This window comes from Doryrhamphus excisus, chromosome 18 (assembly GCF_030265055.1).
Source record: "Doryrhamphus excisus isolate RoL2022-K1 chromosome 18, RoL_Dexc_1.0, whole genome shotgun sequence".
NCBI lineage: Eukaryota > Metazoa > Chordata > Actinopteri > Syngnathiformes > Syngnathidae > Doryrhamphus > Doryrhamphus excisus.
The window spans coordinates 9,151,671-9,175,643 of record NC_080483.1 but is presented as its reverse complement, the minus strand read 5'-3'; the positions used below and the strand labels follow the sequence as shown (position 1 = coordinate 9,175,643).

The 23,973-nt window shown below is 39.2% G+C and overlaps 1 protein-coding gene across 3 annotated transcripts in view; it reads left to right on the top strand.

The window, feature by feature from the left end:
- pax7a (paired box 7a) overlaps positions 1-21,820 on the top strand; it is a 95,160-nt gene extending 73,340 nt beyond the window's left edge. For all 3 annotated transcript variants that reach the window (XM_058054785.1, XM_058054782.1, XM_058054783.1), the window contains exons 9-10: positions 16,256-16,505; positions 19,363-21,820. In XM_058054785.1, the coding sequence (XP_057910768.1) occupies positions 16,256-16,505; positions 19,363-19,478 (366 nt within the window). In that variant the 3' untranslated portion in view covers positions 19,479-21,820. The remainder of the gene's footprint in view (positions 1-16,255; positions 16,506-19,362) is intronic.
- The last annotated feature ends 2,153 nt before the right edge of the window (positions 21,821-23,973 follow it).

The following is a 23,973-nucleotide window of genomic DNA, read 5'->3' as shown; positions in this document are numbered from 1 at the left end:
GAATTCGCAAGTAATTGTCCACAAGTCATTGAGCTTTGAGTGTATCTGTACTACATGTACAGTATGCTTGTGAGTCTTCCGAAGCATTTTAACCACAACCAATAGGATTTAGTGGTGTATTTGGTGAATAAAAATGGAGATCCAGGCCAGAATCTGTCTATAAAAGAACCAGTTTCCATTCTTCACAGTGTGGATTCTTTGTTTGTGCACTCAAATCCATTTTTTTGTTATTTTCTGGTTATTTATTGAATTTATTAGCAAAATCCAAAATTTATTTTATTTGTCAATGAATGACATGTTAATTCTGATGAGCTATTCGGCTGGTATGCATATCTGCTGTATAAAGGTAGTGAAATTTGGGTTTACTCGGCCTTGGTTGAGATCTACGCTTCCCATTTTCCTTCCAGTCATGTGTCTATTTTGAAGTCCAAATGGGTATATTTTTGTTTTTTGTGTGTGTGTATTTTCATTATATTTCCAAGAGATGTTTTGATGTGGTATGCCATGCTTGTGCAAGGCCCTGCACAGCATTCCCATCAGCTTCTCAGCATGGAAATGAACCTTCCCACTGGCAGTAGAATCAGAGTTCACTGGGTGGCGCGACGTCCCGCTGCGTACACACATACGAACACAAACATGCTGTCCGCATTGCACACAACAACTCACAAGCAGGCTTGCAATTAAACATTATCATAAATTGAGCTGTGGTCATGGTGTATTTGTCATGATTGATGGGGGGGGGGGAAAGCATGTAAAGACGAGTTTAGTCAGTTGCACGCTGTGTATGTTTGCAGGAGATACGCTTGCTGGTAACGTAGGAGAGCTACAGCATTGGTGGCCGAGTCCCTTTGCCGCAAAGATTGACACAAAAAATGTCTCTGCTTCCCAACAAATGGGCGACGGTGGCGTTCTGCCAAGTCTGTAATGGAATCCTGCAGCGTTCAGCAGGCCCCGACAGGAAGCCCGCGTCCATCCCAATCCCATAACCCAACCCGACAGCACATATTTTCCCATTACGGTGGAAAAGCCATCCAGAAAGGACGTGAAAGTGGTTGCTGTTTGATTGTGGCGACATGTTTGGCTGCTTGAGGGAGGCGGTTGCTGTGCATGACTGGCCAAAAGGAATCAAGCGCAAGTGCTTTTTCCTTGTTGGTCTTGTTTCATTTCCAGGCGCAGCAGGTGTTGGGAGGGCACACACTGAATAATGTCAGATAAACTGCTCGAAAGATTCTTGCCTGTCATCATTGAGGATATTCTTGATAATAATAATAATAATAATAATAATAATAATAATAATAATAATAATAATAATAATAATAATAATAATAATAATAATAATAATAATAATAATAATAATCAGATTCAAGGCTACTTCACTTGTAGAAAACAGTGGGTCTGCATCGTCAGCATTAGCCACCCTGCAAATTTTGATCAGAGCTTTATTTTTTATTAGCAGCCGCCAATCAATCGAAATGCCCACCTAACTCACGGTGCAACCAAAATAGGAACACACAATGAACCTGTACCACACAGACTATGCAGGTGTCAAAATAGGCGCTTACACACATACATGAAAAACTATACTATTTTATATTATTTCAGAGTCCACGGGGGAGAGCATGCTGATGCCTGAAATGTCTGGATTTAGACTAGCGTGTTTATATTTAATCAAGCTAAGCAAAGCTGTCTATTACATTATGAAGTACTACATATAATGAAAGTCTATTAGCTCTAAAGCTCTATTAACCCTGGCATACTGTACTTACCAGTCAAACATCATGTAGTAATGGTAATAGTAATGGTGTAATGGTAATGGTGTAAAGGTCCTCATTCCTTCTGGTACGACAAGGTTAATTGACTTAGAGATAGCATTTCTTGTGTAATGCTTAAAAAAGCAGTTTTAAGGTTTATTCTCACTCAATGTGTTTTGATTGACTTGTGAATAGTGTGGAAATGGTAAAAAAAAAAATTGGTAGTCTTTAAAGTTTGGTTTCGATCATGCTGACACAAGTTTTTCCCAACATTTCCAGCTAAAATTTGGAATTAAATTAAATTAAAACCCCATATACAGTCATGTATAGATTAATCACCCCATTTATTGCAATTAATTGGTTAAAAAAGTGGATTTTTTTAATTTAAAAATGAAATATTTTTGTAGTTGAAACATAGAAAACCTATTTACATCCATCAAAATACAGTTTTTAACATTAATAGAGCCCTCTAGATGTGAAATAACAGCCCTACAGTCACCTTTACACTCTTATTACCCAATAAAGTAGACATAATCAGAGAAAACAAGAAATAAGTGTTGAAATAAATGTGTACCGGACATGTGGAGGAAAGGAAGTGATGTCAGAGGGTTCAGATTTGAGTGGATTATGGCTGTAGCAGTAGCCTGTAACAGCACGTTATTGTTATTGTCCACATTTTACCAGCAGGCGGCGCGACACATGAAGTACTCGACTTGCTTCACATAGCATTGTGCACATTAGCGTAAAAATCCAGCAATTCTTAAAAAGGACCCCTTATTTTTGGTGCTTTGTATTTGGTTGTGGACTCCTATAGAGCAGCTACACACAATAACGCACACAGAAAACTTTCTAGATCCTCCAGATCCTCCACCTTGTCATTTTAATTTACTCCACCCCTGGCCCTTGTCTAGGTACGTGATTGCTCATACTCCCAAATGCTCCTGAGGACTTCAGGATATGTACCTCCATGTTTAAAGACGAGCCTTTCATCTGAATTTTCACCTTAAAAAAACTTTAAATGAAGTGAACTTTCAGTTTGAAATTGAAATGGTGAACTAATTATTCATATTTTTAATGTGTGAACTGAACTTTGAACTGCTTCATGAGAACTATGAATCATGTAGCATTCATATAATACAGGTATCTTCAACTTTTCATAATCATTAGACAAAATTCAAAGACAATTTTTGTTCATATTTTACACACATGTGCTTGCCAGTGTCCTGATCCAGACCACCATTTTGGGGGCGGGGTTTATGAACTGCCTCACCACATATTTTAATAATACTAATAATATTTTGTAAAAAATGCTTGACTACATGAAAGAATGGCATTCAAAGAAGGCCAAAGAATCCAACTTTTCTGTAGACGGCCATTGCACGTTCCCGTTTTGTAGTATTAAGATACATTCAATGAGTCACAGGTAACAAATGTGTATTAAAAAGTGTATTAAAAATTATATTATGTTCTCAAGCTGCTGCGCCATCTTCGAAGCTGCTTGCAATAAAAACCAGTCCAGGTAGCCATTTTTGTTTCCCAACCCATGATTCCAGTTTGATGTTAACAAAGTTGACAAAGTTACTTTGTTAACTATAAGTAACTTTTTCATGTGTTTTCAGTTTAATGAAAGTGTTTTGGAATGACAGCGATGCGTGTGCATGTGTATGTAGAGGGCCTTTGGGCTGTGTGAGTGGGCAGGGCCTTCACACACACACACACACACACACACGCATATACACGTAGACGGGATCAGAGGCATTGCGGCGCTCACCCCTGCCTCCCTTTGATCCGTGTCCCGGGGCCTGCCCGCCTGCCCGCCTGCACCGCACCAACGCACGCTGACACCGTGCTCACCAGCGACTCCCCACAACTGTCTGAGCGAGATAAGCCAGGGGAGACTCCAAACTGTGCTGCTGCTTCTCCATTAGCTTGCGCAGACGCTTCTTTAAAAAAAAAAAGGATGAATTATTTTTAAGACGCCCGCTCTGCTCCTGCCAAAAAAAATGGAGAGAGGAGGGGTGAAATGTACGGAACAATCTGGCTTCATTCTGCCTCCCTCCCTGACTTCTAACAAGGCAGCCTGCACCTGAATACCAATGAGCGAAGGGGGGGGGGGGGGGGGGGGGGGATTGGTGTAGTCCCCCACACTATTAAAAGTTGGGCATTAAGCCTCTCACCGGGCACTGTGTCAGCTGGCAGCCTCCTCTGACAACAAATCAAAGAGGATGAGCACATCGCCTGCATTCACAGCATCCGCCGCTCGCTCAGCAACACATAGTGGTTAATTAGAACTCCCATTAAAACAAATGCGCTTTCAATTTGGCAAGTATTTAAAAAAAAACATGTAAGAGGCTTTCTGTAAAAAGAGACCTGCTGTTGGCAGCTGCCAAGAAAATCCAGGGACTGTAAATCATATCCACTGGCTATACTGTTTCTGCTTAGATTATTAGTCTTGTTTTTGCAACACTTTTGAACTCTGAGGAAACCTTCCCCGCCTGTGACATCAGAAATATGCCCTTGCTGGCACTGATTCATCGACTGGGATGAATGACGCCTCATGTTGAGACTAGAATGGCATGCGGAGTGGAGCACAGACCTCCGCCAAGGCCACATTTGGGGTCAGAAACAAGTCCGCCAATGTTAGTGAATGGCATTTATTGGGGTTTGGACCTCAGTTGAGGCCAGTAATACTTGTTTGGTAATGGTAATGGTTTTATTTCATTTGAACATGCATCAGATTACAATTGAATGCATCACATAATCAGTTCACAGTTCCACATGTCCAAAAGGAGTAGGAAGAAGCAAAGCTTATTAAATCCTACCCCTCCATCTGGTACTTTTACAATCAGTAACTGTTACATTTGTTCACTTCCTGCTTTCATCATGGCCAGTTATGCAAATTAGACAATATTATCATCAACACCCCCCCCCCCCACACACACACACTGGAAACCAACACCACTGGTAGATTGCAGTCCTGTGAGACTAAAAAAGTGCTCAATGCAATTTTAACTATAATATCATAATATTCATTCATTCATTTTCTACCGCTTGTTCTCACAAGGGTGGCGGGGCGTGCTGGAGCCTATCCCAGCTGTCTTCGGGCAAGAGGCGGTACACCCCGGACTGGTCGCCAGCCAATCACAGGGCACATATAGACAAACAACCATTCACACTCACATTCATACCTATGGACAATTTGGAGTCGCTAATTAACCTAACATTACAAATGTTTTTGGAATGTGGGAGGAAACCAGAGTACGAACTCCACACAGAGATGGCAGAGGGTGGAATTGAACCCTGGTCTCTTAGCTGTGAGGTCTGCGCGCTAACCACTCGACCGCCGTCCAGCTGAATGTTATTTTAACGTTTATTTTTGTTATTTTAACGTTTATTTTTGTTATTTTAACGTTTATTTTTGTTATTTTAACATTCAGAGATAATTGTTACCATTGATGTTGTTGCGGAAAAGTATGGTGCAACAATTCAACCATTTCCAACTTGTCGGAATAGCCTGCGTACCAAAGCATAGACGATCAAAACACATTTTGTATCACTGTTTATTACTTTTGCTTCAATTTTAACCCTTTCATTTTTTGGGAGGATTTTTTGTTTTTTTGCCCACTTGAAACAGGCCAGGGGCTGCATGGGGGCCAAGTGGTTAGGGTGCAGACCTCACAGCTAGGACACCCGAGTTCAATTCCACCCTCGGCCATCTCTGTGTGGAGTTTGCATGTTCTCCCCGTGCATGCGTGGGTTTTCTCCGGGTACTCCGGTTTCCTCCCACATTCCAAAAACATGCTAGGTTAATTGGCGACTCCAAATTGTCCATAGGTATGAATGTGAGTGTGAATGGTTGTTTGTCTATATGTGCCCTGTGATTGGCTGGCGACCAGTCCAGGGTGTACCCCGCCCGAACACAGCTGGGATAGGCTCCAGCACTCCCAGAACACTCGTGAGGATAAAGCGGTAGAAAATGAATGAATGAAACGGGCTAGTGTACCAAAATATTTTGGTATGGACCAAAGGATGATAATCGTATCAATATACGAAAATAAAGACATTCATGAAAATATTCAATTGTATGTTTAGCGGCTACTTTTTGGAGAGTCTGCTTTTTTGATACATCCTGTAGATTAGTTAGTTAGCAGGCTACTTCCTGGTTCATCCAGAGGCTGGGTTTGGATAGTACAATTTGTGACAATTTTTATTTTCCATAATTCCATCCAATGGCAGCTTGAGGCCATGACTGGTAACTTACTTTTTTTAAAATAAAGTAAACAGGTGTATTTTTGTCACATTTTCAATCCGGCTTGGACTGTACCATTGTTGCTGTGAAAAAAGTTCTTAATCTGCATATTTACACTGTTAAATAGTTTTAGCACTAACCCTCCAGTTAGCAAATGGTGTTCAATTCTTACTTCTCGTGCTTGGCTAAGGTAATACGCGTTCCGCTTTACCTCGCTATGTAAACCTGCTCTATCTCTAATGTCTGCGGGGCAACCCAAAGAAGCCATTTTTCATTTTCCCAATCCCAAATATTTTGGTCTTCATGTGTTGCTTTCATATTCTATTTTTCACCTGGCAACCTCACTCTTCGCTCTTTGCATTTGCCTCCATGTCATGGCGCACTCACTCGCTGGTGCCCCCCCTTTCTTTGCCCTCCCCCCGCCACCTTCCTCCCCGAGCTCCAAAAAGTGTCTCCCCCGGAGAGGCGGCTCTCTTCTCCCCGTCGCCCAGATGAAAGGCTAGGGCGAACAATAAAAATGCTATTTAAATGCAAGGGTGTTTGTGTGCGGGTGAGAGATATTTCCCGCTGAAAGTGAGCTGCTGCGTCCCGATAAATAATAAATATAAGGGAATGTGATTTACATTTATCTCGCGGAGGCAGCCAATATGAATTTCAGTAAATCCTAGAAGATGGGGATTTAAGGAGGAAAATGACTGAGACTGATTCACATGCTGTGTGTCCCACGCAGCTACGGTGCCTTATAAGGTGCGCAGGCCTGCTGCCGCTATTCAAGTATCGCTGCACACTTCGATGCTATCTAAAATAGCCGCTAACGCATCCGCACTCATGCGCTCTTGAAGGTGACTTTTGCTATTTCACAATATGCCTACTCTTATTATGATAGTAGAAATTATATTATAAGCCAGCTTCATATTTACTCAGTCACCATGTCCACTACTCCGAAGTTCTTTGTGCACAGAACACAAGTCAGACATTAATTCGGATCACATTCAAATTTAACCTGATGAAAACAGTACTCAAAATGGCGACACTGGCCAAAAATGTTATCTCTTTCTTCAATTTTGATGAAGTTATGGCATTTTTTACACTCTATTAACTAGCTTCCCAAAGTGGGGTACATGTACCCCCAGGGGTACATCAATTGTAGTAGGGAGGGATGTGAATAAAAATTAGCGCCTAACACAATTAGGAGTGCGCCTGAACATCTCATGGCGCAAGCAGAATGAAAGGAGAGTATGAAGTTGTTCATTGCTCTGTGTGCATCAATTTGTTATGAAATGAATATGCAAACATAAACCATAGCCATCATGAGTAGACAAAAAAGGGAACTCAAACTCGGTCCATTCAAAACAGAAGAATTTCAACATGAGACTGGAATAAAGATATATAGGATGACTATGTATGTATTTATCAGTGATAATGTGAAACTTTAGCAAATATGATGATGTAAAATACATATTTTTGAATTCTGATAAAATACAGCCACATTTGAGGTGACCTGAATATTGGAGACTATTTTGTATTAAAAAGTTATTTTTTTTGTTAAATGGATCCCTTCATTTTTATATTTACACCCTGATTTTCCGAAGCATATTTTGGGGCATTTTCTGCTCAGCTCAGACTCTTTTTTTATAAATACAATGCAATCATTAATATACAAAATATTTATTTTTTATATTGTATATATTTTAATATTAATATAAAAATATTTTATTAATATTATATTAATATTTATATTAATATAAAACGAATTATTTTTAATATATTAATATAAAACAAATTATTTTTATATTATATTATATTTTTTATATTTATTTTATATTTCATCATAATCAATATTTATCATAATATTAGAATGAATATATGAATATATGAAAATTAATATATTTATAATAATGTTGCTATTAATATATATATTATTTCCTGGAAAGGGGCCCTTATGCCATGTGATTACTTGTAGCCAATCAGCAAAAAGGCCCATAATAATAAAGGGTGCCTTAGAATAAGCTATCATGGGGGAAAGTATATATATATATATATATATATATATATATATATATATATATATATATATATATATATATATATATATATATATATATATATATATATATATATATATATATATATATATATATATATATATATATATATATATATATATATATATATATATATATATATATATATATATATATATATATATATATATATATATAATCACTTTCACACAAGATGTGAATTTGCTGAAAATATAACTCACCTCATTCATCACAAGCCAATTACCTGTCAGTACAATACATATTCCAGAGGTACCAAAAATAATCTGAATGCATTGTGGTGGTCTACAGAGGTGGCAATAGTGTTAAATAAAAATGAATACAGCATCCACTTGTCTTTGGCCGCTCACCAGGCAGGTGAAGCGTCTGTGGCGACCCCATGCTTCCTCAGGGGTCAAGGGTTAGGGTAGCAAGAGGATATTATGGGATGACCGAGGTCTGCTCTGCTGTGAACCTGCCTTCCTGGTGTTGTGTGTGTGTGTGTGTGTGTCAGAGTGTGTATGTGCGCTTCATGTGCGTCCTGTTAGTTCCAGATGCCACTCTGACAGGTGCATTGATGTGATTGATACTCGCCCTGACTTTTTGCCCTCTCACCTACACTCTCCGTCTTTTTCATGCCAGCGACCATCCACCCTCCCTCATCGCCAAACCCCCCTCCCGTCTTTGCGCCAATGTTAGCGTTAGCCGCCTGGCTTGATGGTGTAAGACAACAAGGCTGCCGGGTCCTCAGCTGGCTCGCCTCTCCGTCTCCAGCTGAGAGCTATTTCACTATTTATTTACATGTAATTATGGCGATGAGGTGCGGATATTAACACTGTCAAGAACGATTTGACCTGACATTTTTCACTAGACCTGGCCCCTGCTGCTTTTCCGCAAACAAACCCTCCTCCTCCTCCTCCTCCTCCTCCTTCTCGTCTTCCTCCAACCTTTTCTTGCCTCGCTTTCCTCCACACGCCAAAACCACTCTCCTGGAATCAGAAAATCTGCCGTTTAATTTAGAGTCTGTGTGCATTTGTGTGTGTGTGTGTGTGTGTTTTGAAGGGGCCTCTCTTGTTCCTGGTGGCTGAATCCATCCCATAGTTACTCAAGCATATCACTAGCAAAGAATAGACGATTGCTTCCCCACACGCTCTCCAATTGCACTCCAATAGACGGCATATTAACCTCTGGTTAGCAAAGGCCCCGACTTTATAGGCGCCACTATGGGATGTTTAAGAGTAGACTTGGGTGTCAGTGAACAGCTGGGCTTGCTTAGATGTTTCCACGTTAGTAAAAGTGAGCTGGAGAGGATGTAGGTGTTTTTTTCTTTATTTGTAATTACTAACTGAAAATTTCATAAATGTCATATTTTTATAAAGGAAAAAAAATTAGTAAAGAAAATAATGAAACATGTCACAATAAATATACATACATAAATATACACACTGAGAAACAGGATTTTTTTTTTTAATCAGCTGTATTTGGGCGAGATGCGGGGTACACCCTGGACTGGTCGCCAGCCAATCACAGGGCACATATAGACAAACAACCATTCACACTCACATTCATACCTATGGACAATTTGGAGTAGCTAATTAACCTAGCATGTTTTTGGAATGTGTTATAACCACTTACAAAATGTTATAACACAAAAATTACATAAAAACAATATATTTTTAAGTAATTGTACATAAAGTAATGATTACCACCCATCATAATAATTTATATTCACATTAAAATTAATTTTGTTAATTTCCAAAACTGGTATTTTTTTTCTTCTATTTTATTGAGTGACAAATGTATGCCAGGTAAAAGTGGAATTTGGTCCATAAAGAGTAGCAAATTTTACTGTATTTATTTATTTTTGTGCAATAAGAAGAAGAAAAAGAACAAAAGAAAACATAACAAAATAAGATAAGATGAAAAAAAACTTATTGTAGTTATAACCAGGGGTCTCATAAAGTGGGGCCAATCACAGGGCACATATAGACAAACAACCATTCACACTCACATTCATACCTATGGACAATTTGGGGTCCAAATAAATAAACACACAACACGTAACAGGTAGTGATAAGAGTAATACTACTTTAAACTACTATTTACAAGGTGCCCGCAAAGCATGCTGGGTAGCCCACCGCCAACTCCATTTGATGCTACAGTGTTAAATTGAATGAATGAAATTGATGCTATCAGACAGTATGGTTCTGGATGAGAGTCGATAGACCTTTCAGGTAAATCATCAGCATCACTTTTAATATCAACATTATTGTGAAGAGTGACAGCTTGTTCCTGCGGCTGCTAATCATCCTCATCTGCGCCTCTCTTGTCACTGCCCAGATTCTGTCAGTGCCAATCAGCCACTTAATTGAACACAATTAGCACCCCACCACCATCCCCACCCCAACCTTCCATTCTTTAAAGGCCGTCTTTTCTCGCTGCCGCTGTCTTTCCTGTTGGAAGACACTTTTCACTTGTTATTAATGTGCCGCAGCCAATTAAGGCGGTGGCATGCGGGCCAAAGCCCATCATCTGCTGCCTGCCACCATCGCCGCGGCCCCCGCCCCCGCCTCGCGCCACCTCCTCCACCGTGACCAAAACGCTTTAATTCAATTTATGCAATCACTGTTATTTTTAAATAGTCATTTTGTCTGCTCGGATGAGGGGGCCTGACTGCCCGCTGGGCCGGCCCCAGCTCATGTGAGGGATGGAGGAGGTGGGGAGGCTTTGGGGGCAGCAGGAGTGGACCAAGCAGAGGCTGGCTATGGGAGAAATATATAGCTGTATTGATTGTCTTATGGTTGTTATACTTAAAGTCCTTAATGTAAATACTTGATGACCTTCTCCAAAGCAATCCTAAGTTGGATCAGCACTAACTGGATGCTTGGCCACCACTCCATTCCAACATGAGAAGTATGTCTTTTTGCAACTTTCAGATTCCTCCACATACAAAAAAACATGTTGGAAATGTGCTTTTATTAATGTAATTTCATCATTAAATTAAACTTTTTAATATGTATTTTATATTGTTATAAAACGTTGAATATTTTCTTCCATTTTTCTACACATTTAATTTTGGTATGTATTTTATTTTTTTTAATGATAAATGTATTATTATTTTCACTTTGAATTGACACTTTTAATACATGCCATGTGATTTGTACCAGCCAATAAGCAAAAAGTTGATGATGATAATATAGGAAACATGAGAAAAAATGTCACAAGAAAATGTATATTTTACTGAAATAATATTTGTGTAAATAGAATATTGGTTACAGATTTAGAAAAAAAATATAAAGTTGACATTTTTTGGTACAAATTTAATTTTTTCCCTCTTAATTTTTTTTGTCCTATTTCGTGTTTTAAAAATGTATCAAAACCCTCAAGATTTTTTTTATTATTATTATTTGATTGAGCCTTGAAACAAAGGTGCCGTCATCTGGTGCTGTGAAAATGAACGATAAAACTATTCCACACTTTCCTCTGCAAAGTGTGCTAGTACCTTGTGAAAAAAAAATGTCACATTAATTGAGGTATTTAAGAATGTAATAGTACAATAATACATAATAATAATACATAATGTATAATACATAACAGTCAACGTAACACAAATACACCACATTGGACTCTACAGTTTAGATTTTTTAGTGAAGGGGTGCAACCAGGGGTCAATGTTGGGCCCACTGCTCTTTCTTTTATTAGCCCACTGCACATTGTAGAAATAAAATTAAAGCAGAAAAACAGCAAAAATTGTCATAAAAAGGCACAATTTGAAGACAAAATGCTGTTTTGTCTTTTTACAAATCAAAAAAATATATAGAAATACCAGGGTTGCCCCGCCCCGCCCTCCTCATCCTTGATGGAGAATGTTCCGCCAACCCTGTTTTAGAGCAATATGTTTCAAGTAAGAATATGTATCATACTGTATCTGCATTTTGGAATAGTTGAACAGTCCCCAGCCAAAGTCACATTCACTTCCCATTCTCTTGCTGTAATCGCACCCTCAGGACAGGCCTTCAAATATTGATCTCTGTCATCCGAGTGGATCTTTAATCACTCTCCTCCAAGGCCACTATCACGCCTGCAGATCTGCTAAGGTGCTAAGATGCTATTCTGCAGCACTCCGATAACTGGCAGACATTTGGAGTGCTGCTCTTTTTTTTTTTTAATTCTCTCTTCCTCCCCTGTCTGCCCCGCTGACCTCTGCCTAACTTAAAGGTACATCTCGGGGGCATTTCATTTGGGCAGAACAGCGAAAGCTATCGGTGACAGAGGAACTAATCCAGTCTTGCGCAGATTAAGAGTATTTGTGGAGCAGGGTGTGTTGGCGCTGGCGCCGGGAATGGAACAGAGGGACCTCGCTATCAGCTCTCCAGGCAGGCAAGCCCTCGGGCCAGCGCAGTCCTACAGGAGTCTTTGTACTTCCCCCAAAGCCTTCACTTCCCCCCCCCCACTACTCTATTCCTCTTCTGCAGCCCTCCTTCTATACACGGTCATAGTTTCACTCGTGTGCAGGTGCTCTAGTGGGTGCAGCAAGCAGCAGATTGCTCTTTTTTTCATGCCAATGTTGTCTGAAATAGAATGAACGCTTGTCTTTCTTTATTGGGGCTGTTTTCGACAACAATCCACACAGAGAGGCTTGTCAAACATCCACTCAAAGACAAAAAAAAATGCAATTTGACTGTTGAATAAATGAGCAATGAAAGGGGCTTTTTATTTATTTATCTGAAAGGATGCACATTGTATCAATTTACAATTCTCCCCAGGCCGCAGGGCTCACAACTTGAGAGAATTAATTACTTTGTGTGTGTGTGTGTGTGTGTGTGTTGTTATTATTTTTAAAGTAATCTATCTGTAGCGAGAGCATAGAGGGAGGGAGGTGGGAGGCAGAGAACACCCCGGAGCATTGTCCTTTAAACTAAAAGTCCTGGCTCGCATTATCTCCCAAAGCAGCACTCACACTACGTCCAACAACAAACCAAACACTGTGGAATAGGAAGGAAGGGGGGGGGATGAAGAGTATGTTCGCAAAATGAAACGCGTTTTTCTATATCAAAATGTCAAAGTCTTTACGTTTCCTTTAGATCGGTCATAGAGGCTACTCTTCCACTGTATGCAAAAAATGCATGCATAGTATATTTGAACAAGGGTTGTTTATGTTTCCAAAAACAGTTATAATCCAGGAAAAGTCCAAATTTGTTCATTTGTTTTGTTTTTATATTTCATAAAGGTTGAGTGTTTATCATAGTTGCTGACAGAAACATTGCTTTTTTTCTTACAAAACACTCATTTTATTCATTTTTTTGCTTCTTTGCTACTCGAGCAACAACATCATTGAACATCTGAGTCAAAATACAAATCTAACACCCAAGAACATTTCTATATATATAGCTCACAGAAATGTAACATTTTAGTTACAATACAACACTATATTTTCTGCAACATAAGGCGCCCCATATTATAAGGCACATTCTAAAACAGACGGTCTACAAAAAAAGAAAAGGCAAAGGAAGCAAAACAATAGGTTTAGTTTAACTTTATTTTACTGTTTAACAACGCACTTAAAGTCCTCATTTTCTGCATCAGAATTGAACAACTGGGCAATTTCGCCATCACATTCAGGGTTCCCTCTCATTATTGTCGGAGTCAGTCCCGTTACAGGTGGCTGTTCAGCAATGATTCTGACAACAGTTAAAGCAGATACCTTAGCTTGGCGATTTGCCACAGCAAAACAATCTACTCCATCCAACCCTATCTTCTGCATCGACTACCCTCGTGTCCTCCTTCATCTACATCCATAAACCTCCTCTTTGGTCTTCCTCTACGCCTTCTACCTGGCAGCATCCTTCTACCAATATATTCACTATCTCTCCTCTCTCCCAAACATCTCAGTTTGGCCTCTCTGACTTTATCTCCAAGGCCTCTAACATGTAATGTGCCTCTGATGTACTCATTCCTGATCCTATCCATCCTGGTCACTCCCAAAAGTACATTCATACAATACAAATATATCACCAACCAAAAGAAGTGTAAACTACTTGTTAGCCCATGAATGTACTTCATCACATCATAAATATGTAAAAACCAGAACTTTGGATTATATTCACATTATACACACAAATAAACTTGTTTACTTCTTTACCAACCTTATAAGTTATAAGCTTGACTTTTTGTACCTGTAACACACAGCACATCATCAGCAACTATTCCAGCACATGTGACGACAAAGACTTCACATGTTCTGGTTTCTAGGTTACTCCATAGACGTCCAAGATGCCTTTTATGAACTTTATTTTCTCAATAATTATATATTCATGATAATTGCACTAAACTAAATATACAGTATATGGGTGGGAAGCATGAATCAATGAACTAATGAGCCCAACATTGTCCATCAACACAGTTCATTAAAATAAATTACACAATAGATGCAAACAACATGTTCTTTTGTTGAGTTTTAGTAGGAAATACTGCAAAAAAAAAACAAAAAAAAAGCTTGCCCAAAAGTCAAGTGATACACCACAGTTAATATTTTGCTATTATTTAATTTAAATTTATTTTATTTTATATTTCCTACTCTTATTAAAAGGCACTCATTTTGACATGGATCCCCACTAAATTTTCACAAATCATATTATCTTAATCCATTAACATGCTTTAGTTAAGTTCATTTTTGTTGTTTGGAAGGTTTTAGGAGAATTATAGTCACAAATCTTACCAAAAAAGCCCTCATGATGTGATTGCATTGATGAAGATGCGGAATATCTGACTTTTGCAATGATGTCTAAATGTCCAACTCCATCCTTTTATGAGTGTTATTAAACATCAGATGACTAAAAGTTACGGAGTGCGTGCAGAAACCTCCAAAAAAAAGCTTATCTTTGCTCCTTCAGCAAAATTCCAACTATTAAGGCCGAGGACTGACAGGCAGATTTTTTTTTTCCAAAGCGGCTGACCCATCCTTAGAATAGCAAAAATCTGTGATAAGGCATCGTTTTCTTTTGAAGAACTTTTATGAGCATGAATATTAATTGGAGCAATTGTTGGCTATTGGGCGATCCAATCGAGCTTCAATTAAAAACTAAAATGGACCACCGTGCCTTGCAGCCATCTTGTCTGTCCTCCTGAAGACGCTTCATCTTCGTGGTCCTTGAGTTAAATGTGTCCTCCATGCACGCTGTCTCTTATGCTACATGCTTTAGTGTAGGATTGACATATGGAAATGATGTGTTATGTTTCCTAAAGCTGTGATTAATGTAGAGAATGTTTAATTCTGTTATGTGGGATCCTTCACGTGATGTATGTTCATGTGTGTGTGCTGCTAACCACCTCCATGATGGCCTAATTGGTTTAGCAGCCAGGGGGCCAAAGGCCAGTGGAGCATAGCCAAACTCAACATGAACCTGATGTTGAGAAGTACGGCTTCCTCGCTATAGGAGGGAAAGGTTTTTTTTTATTATTATTATGAGGCACCCCCTCACTCACTTAAAAGTGCAGCGGTCCAGTGTGCTCCAAGTGGAGGTAATCTCTTCCATTTGAACACATTGTGAGACCTTCCTCTGGCGAGTGTCACATGCTATTACAATAATCTAGAATATTGAATTGGAAGCTTTATGCGGCAGCAATAACGCACGCGCTGTCATATTCGGGGGGCCGAGCCCTAACCTGCGGTATCAGCGGGCCTCTCTGTTGGCTTTGCAGAGCACACTTTTTGTGCAGGGATCTGAAGGGATCGTTTAGCAGTTCCAAGTCCATTACTATTCATGAGACGGCTAGGCTAGGGGCGAAGGATTAGGGACTCCCTCGGTGCTTGTTGTGCTGTAGGCTCCGGCTCAGGCTTCGGGCTGTCTGGCACGAATGGTGGGTCTATTATCACCCTTGGGGACCCTTTACGTCCCACAGCAGAATGCTTACTGACAGCGCCAGCTAATGGAAACAGTTGCTCTTGTTCCCTGAACTCATCACTGCGTTTATTTCATTCTCTCACTCCTAGGTTTATTTACCTACTCATGTATGTGTCTATATGTGCACTGTGATTGGCTGGCGACCAGTCCGGGGTGTACCCGATCACCCTGTAAAGTCAGCTGGGATAGGCTCCAGCAGCCCTAGTGAGAATAAGCGGCACAAAAAAACAGAATGATAGATGGAAACAAAATATAATGGACATGTATTCTTCCTTTTTACCTCAACTTCATCACCGCTTTGATCCTCAGGTGATGAGTATCCTGAGCAACCCCAGCGCCGTGCCCTCCCAGCCTCAGCACGACTTCTCCATCTCGCCGCTACACGGCAGCCTGGAGAGCTCCAACCCCATCTCGGCCAGCTGCAGCCAGCGCTCAGACCCCATCAAGAGCGTGGATAGCCTGGCTTCCTCGCAGTCCTACTGCCCCCCTACCTACAGCGCCACCAGCTACAGCGTGGACCCCGTCACTGCTGGATACCAGTACAGCCAGTATGGACAGAGTGAGTAGTCTTATTGAGCTTTAAAAAAAAAAACATCCTTGGAACTCCAATGTAGAACTGTCTCAGACATGCATCTCCATTGGTTGTTAAAGGTGTTCATCAGTTAAGTCAGAGAGACGCCTCTTCGTCTTTTCGTTTTCCTCCCACCGCAACACAACCTAGAACGAAACAAGCACCCAAAACACAAAACATTTTTGGACTTGATGTTTGAATGTCGCTAATTTAAGCACACTGGATTGAAAATTAGATGGTTCAAGAGTTGTTTTTATGAAACTTAAATGAAATGAGTTTTGATGAGACTTAACAATTTTTTTAAAATAGAAACCTTAAACTGAAATAACAAAAATAATGATGGAAAAAAAATAAAGACAATACCAAATTGTATGTACACAAAATTGTGGAATATTATAAATACATTTTTTAAAATTAAAATTGGTGGAAAAAATAAAAAAATATATAAAAAAACAAAAATAGAAAACATTTTATAAAAGTAATACCATTTCTTGTAGTACCTCTGGGCTAGTTCCTATGTTTTTTATGGGTTTTTTATGGTTACTAAAGATCATAAAAAATACAACTAGTAAAATATTACTAAATGCTATAAAATACCAAAAATAATAATGAAAATAAAAAATTTAAATGAAAGGAAAATGCTAAATCACAAATATTAACATTAAATATAATTGTAAAAAAATGCAATACTAAAAAAATTACATTATTATTATATAATAATAATATATTACTATCATAATAAAAATTTAAAAATACTAAGAATATTAAAACCATTAGATAAAATACTTAAATGATGTTAAAAAATACACAAAAATATACTAAATACAAAAATATTTTAATGACTCTAATTATATATATTTATATATAACTTTATATATAACTTAATTATAATTAAATAAAATATATAAAAATACACAAACATTTGACTAAAATACAACATGGTACTATTCAAATCCTGATGTCATAATAAACTACTAAAAAAGTAGTGTGACATGTGCAGTTGTGTTTCAAAACGCAAGATAAGCGATGAGAGACCTTGTTGACCTTTGCTCTCTAGTTTGAGACACGTGCTCTTGATAAAGACCCCCACCCCCCCATTTACACACACACACACACACACACACACTATTACCAGCACTAGCAGCACCATGCTCCTTAGTCACATCCCTCTCCACTTGGATGGGAAAGAGCAGAGGGCCACTTCAAAGAGCGGCACACCCTCGGGGGCCACAATGTCCTCTTGGCCACCTCTTCCTCTCGCCTCCATCTCACACACACACGCACACACAAACACACACTGGTCCAGCCTGGGGGTAGGAAAGAGTTTGCCTTATTAGATTAGCATAATTGACTGATGCTGTCTCGGCTATTGATGAAGGTAAAATGAAGCACACTTCCCCAAGCAGCCAGCGTGCACACATTTGTTTGTTATTTACACGGACACACACATGCACACATATATAGACCAAAAGCATCCGACATCATCGCCATGTGTCACGTGTCGGGCCGCTTGGCAAGAGTGTGCCGACTATGGCGGACGCGAGCTGATGCGAGGTTAATTAAGATGCTGATTGAGCACAGTGGATGGCTAATGAATGGAGGATGATGAAAATGATGGGCCGTGTGGACTGTGGAGGCCATGAAATCGCACATGCCAAGTGTAATGAAGACTGGCACACACACACACACACACACACAAACACGGTCATCATGGAGGGAGGAGAGGGGGGGGTGTTGCTGAGTGACAGCATGGAGACTCTACCAGGATGCATATGAGCCGTGCCAGAGCCATGCCAACCTCACCCCCTTTTCATTTGACGCACTCGCCTCTGACACCGTGCATTTCATCACTAATGACAGCCGAGGAATATTCTGGACCCCTACACAGGGGGGCTGGAGCCTATCCCAGCCATTCCCTAAATGTACATTTTAATGTAACCATTTTCACTTTGGAACTTCCATTGCTTGGATTCTTCTGCAAGTACTGAAATAAGTATGTAGCTCATGATAACATGTATGTAGAATCATCTTAATAACAAATATATATACATATTTCTCCCAGTGCATGCGTGGGTTTTACTCCGGTTTCCTCCCACATTCCAAAAACATGCTAGGTTAATTGGCGACTCCAAATTGTCCATAGGTATGAATGTGAGTGTGAATGGTTGTTTGTCTATATGTGCCCTGTGATTGGCTGGCGACCAGTCCAGGGTGTACCCCGCATCTCGCCTGAACACAGCAGACCTTAATGAGGATTAATTAGCACAGGAAATGAATGAATGAATGAAAATATATATATATATTTTTCAATATTTTTGGATGTCTCAACCAGATTAATTGGATTTACTTTTTTTTGTACATTTCAGTTTTCATCCGAACTTTTGGAATGACAAAAACCAAGGTTACACAATACAGTTAATACATTGTTAAAATGATTAAATAATAAATTAATTGAAATTGAAATATTAAATTTGTATATATTTTGATAGGATAACACACCGTATATATATTTTGCAGATACCTTACCTTTTCCGCATATACACAGTACAGAAATAGAGATGCACCACCCGTGAAAATGAATGAATGAATGAATATATACTTACATACATTTTAAACCAAATCCCTTCCTTGCATTGTTGCAAAGCACACACACACACACACACTCACAGTAAATTCCCTTTAAATAAAAACAATACTAAAAAAATTAAAATAAATACGCAACTACTGAATATAATATTAAAAAAAACAGAAATATATTTAAAAAAATAATAAAAATATTTTAAAAATTGAAAAAGTACATAATGTTCACTTTTGATGTTGACTGTAGTCTTCTCTGTCGCTGTAGCTGCCGTGGACTACCTGGCCAAGAACGTGAGTTTGTCCACCCAAAGGAGGATGAAGCTTGGAGACCACTCGGCCGTGCTGGGACTGCTGCAGGTGGAGACGGGGCAGGCTTACTGAACCCCCCCCGCCCCCACCCTCGTTCACAAACACATCCAAACTCCATCAAGTGGGGACCCGCCCTCCACAAGTCCAGCAGAAGGAACGGGACGTGCCGTTGCTCTGCAAGAGGGGACGGGGCCACACTTTAAATGGGTCCACATATTGGACCCCTGCCCCAGAGCCATTGGCAACAAGTACTCATGTGACCTTGATGTTGATAGTAGTTAACAAATATCATTTCTTCTTTTTTTGATATGATTGTTAATAATGATAATATTCTTGTGCTTATTATTGCTAACGTTGTTTGACTCCACTGGTGTGTTCGTGAGGAGGAGCACAATGATTGTTTTCCAAGCTGCCCCCCCCCCGCAATTCCCACCCCCTCACTTTTAGTGAGCGATTTGACCTTCCCGCTTTCATATCCATCTTGACATTCCAAAAGAACTTGGCCACTCTGTGGGAAGTCTGGCTGGAGGGATCCTGCAGGGAATTTTAAGCAGTGTTTTGGCCGCCAATAGCGCCCCCCCCCTCCGCCTCCACACCCGCCTCTAACCTCCACCCCATCCTTAGCTGCGGTCCACAGGGAAGTGGGGGCTTTGTTGTAAAAACCGGATTGGGGAAATTAATGTATTTTGTTTAGAAATATGGAGGCCTAACTGCATTACACCCCCCCCCCCCCCCCCTCTAATTGCCCTCTGCTAGTGTGGAAAGCAGATTAAATCACATACATTCACAGTCAAACCCCTCCTCTTATTATTCCTACTTTCTCTTTACGGAGCACATCTTGTACAAACGCACCTTCACTTCAATCATTCCTGACAAACATTCCACCGTAAGCAGCATTCCAACTCTTCTTCCTTGGAAAAAGGACACAAGTTGAGCCACTTACTTGACAAAAATGACAATAAAAAGTTGTTCATGTTCATGAAAATTGTGGGAAAAAAAGTACATGTAAAAAAAAATAAAACTACAAGAATCAAAGCAGAATAATATAATTTTTACGAGAACATATGGAGTCCTACATTTCCAAATAAAAAGTAGTAATATTACTAGAATAATTATTACGATGAATAAAGTTGTCATATTTCGAGGAAAAACAATTTCACATGAAGTAAGTCAATGTGAGTCCCGGTTCCCATCCATGCTCGAAACTCGATGCCCAACACTACTTGGACGAAAAATGACGAAAAGGACGAAAAATGCTGTTATTTACATGAAGGAAGTTATCACATTCAGAGAAAAAAGACCTTATTTTACAGTAATAAAGTTGCCTCTTTACCAAAATTGTAAATTAACGTTATAATAGAAGCATTCCAAAACAATATCTTTGACTCTAAAGCATGATATGAAAAAGGACAAAAAATGCTGTTATTTACGTGAATGAAGTTATCACATACAGAGAAAAAATACCTTATTTTACAGGAATAAAGTTGCCTCTTTGCCAAAATTGTAAATTAACGTTATAATAGAAGCATTCCAAAACAATATCTTTGACTCAGAATGCAACCCGAGCCCCCAATGACATCGTCGTCATCAACGAAATGTACAAAACTAAAGAATGGTGGATACCAACCATGTGTGCAGCACTCCTAGTTGACCTCCAACATGATCCAGGACCACTTTGTCATTTTCTTTCTTTTCCTTTAAAAAGTGTACAGTCGTCATTTGTTTATAAAGAAATATGTTTTATACTAAAACAAAACTGGCTGTCTGGCAACTTTCTGTTTTGTTTGACTTGTATTTAATTGCGTTGGAAGCCTGTGCAGGGATGGAGAACATGTCAGTGTTTTGGACTTAATTCCCTATCCAATGGAAAAAGTGGACCAAAAGTGCTGCCAATGGATGACAGGACCACTGTAGTGTACATTTTATACCATGGCGGATGGATCTCTTTTTCACCGCCTTGACCTCTCGGACTGATCAATGCAAGACAGACAGGACTGCACCTTCCCGGGACACGCCCCCTCCAACTGATTTGTTGACGAGATGAGAACTTTACTCCGCGCACTGAACTGCAGCTTCTCCTGTGAACTTGTGTACAGGTATATTTAAAAAAAAAAGAAGAAGAAATTAGAATTGTCTTTAGTGTATCAATGCCGTTTCTAACACTTCAATAAACATTTGGATATTTAAGGCGTCTTATTCCCCCGTCGCCCTCTACCCGACCCTTAATCTGTTTAGTTGCTTTCTGACATCCTTGCTTTCTCTTCTGTTGGCATGTGTGTATATGATCATACGTATAATTTATTCTGCTGTATCAATATTAGACTAGTGGCAAAACTTGTATTGCTATTTACTACCTTCAGCCTGTGGGTGTGTTTACTGTAACACTGGCGTAACTGTTATCAAATAAAGATCACAAATGCAATACTATCTTGCAAAATGCACTTTTTCTTTTTTTTTTTTTAGTTCTATCTGAGTTAGAAGAGGAATATGAGGGCCACGCCGAAAAGAAAAAAAATCTAATTACAAGAGAATTGTTTTTTTTTTTCATTTATTCATTAATTTTCTACCACTTATCCTCACAAGGGTGTTGGAGTTGGGCGAGAGGCGCCCTGGACACCCTGGACTGGTCGCCAGCCAATCACAGGGCACATATAGACAAACAACCATTCACACTCACATTCATACCTATGGACAATTTGGAGTCGCTAATTAACCTAGCATGTTTTTGGAATCTGGGAGGAAACCGGAGTACCTGGAGAAAACCCACGCATGCACGGGGAGACAAAAACAAATTATTTATGAAAAGAAAATTGAAAAGGTTATATAATCCCAAATTCCAGTGGCTTGAACATCACTTTGTCTGTTTCATGGTTTACTACAGCATATTATTAATCCACAAAATGCATATTTAAGTCAATGTAATGTATTCTCAACCTAAATTAAGCTTTTCCATAAAGAGTAAAAATGTTCTAAATCAACTAAAATACAAATAAAGTTTAAGGCAATACAAGACAATGATGAGCTTGTTTGGCAACAACAGGCTTTTATAATTTTATAAGTATTTATTTATGACAACAGTCACAATAACATAATAACCATCATCATCATATAACACAGGTTACTGTTGGGCTGTACTCAACTCCAAATTATTGCCGTCACTTCCTGCCCACACATTCGGAAGATATAGGGGTGTTATGTCATGTGTACCGGGCTCTACTAATTGTAACAACAAACAGATTTTGTTCATTAATATGAATCCTACTTGATGGAAATTCACTAATTGTGGTCGGGGCTGGAACCAATTAGCAGTGATAAAGAAGGATTACTATATACCAAAATGTCAGAAATAATGAAAACATATTATGAGGAGAAAAAAAAGTCTTCTATATATGAATGCAGTAATATTATGAGAGAGAAAGCATCATTTTACAGATTTATTTTCTCAACTTTCAACTCTTGCCAGCAATCCAAACACACATGCCTTTCCTGACGTGAACCCTGAGGAGAATGAAACCCACTACTCAAATTATTAACTATGAGGAAGTTGTAATCTTACACAAATTGGAGTCATATAGTCCAAGAACATATATGAGGAGAAAAAAGCTATTTCACATGAAGTCAAAGGAGGCGGACTTGCTATGACATTTAATTTGAAAAGGTCTTATTCATTGAAGGAGAATATAACAGGTTCGGTTGAGATGTGCATTTTATCAAGAAGAATATTTGGCTACCTATTAGATTAGAATGTACCTGGGGCTACAAGGTGGTGGAGTGGCTAGCATGGGGTTGGGAACCCGCGGTTCTAGAGCCGCATCCGGCTCTTTAGCGCCGCTCTAGTGGCTCCCTGAAGCTTTTTGAAAAATGTTTGAAAATGGAAAAATATGGAGGAGGGAAATATATTTTTTGTTTTAATATGGTTTCTGTAGGAGGACAATCTTGACACAAAATTTTTTAACATTTAAATTTTCAATGCTGTAAATATAAATATTAAATGTCAACATTTCTGTCAACGAAGAATTACGTCATACCCTTGCGACACACGTTTCTATCAGCAGGGCGGGATGCCAGGCAGGTGGCTGTTGTAAACAAACCGGCGAAAAAGAGAAAAATAACTGGGGAGAACGGAAGATTAAACATTTCTTGGAACGAATAATTTGCATTCATTGCATTCATCTTACATGCCCGATGTTGAAGAGTTGAAGAGTCATGTCTGAAAACAGAAGTCACATTAAACGGGTAAGAACACAATCCTGTCATAGGCACATATTTAGTAACAAATTGTCTGTTTTTATAAAGTGTTTTCTGATTTTCGTCAGTATATATTTAGAATGACACTTAGGGATATTATTATGTTTGGTTCCGCGGGTTCGAATGTTACAGGCATTTGCCTTGGACAGCTAAGTAGGGTGAACTTGCCTGACCTTTGAACCAGGAAGTTCGTCCGGTGTGAAATACCTCGGGGCTGTAATGTTAAAATAAAGTTGGTTGGAAGTAACAAGTAATATTTTCCTTCTCTGCTGAAGTCAGGTCGCCCTTACTACGGTTCGGAGCTGAATAACACTGACAA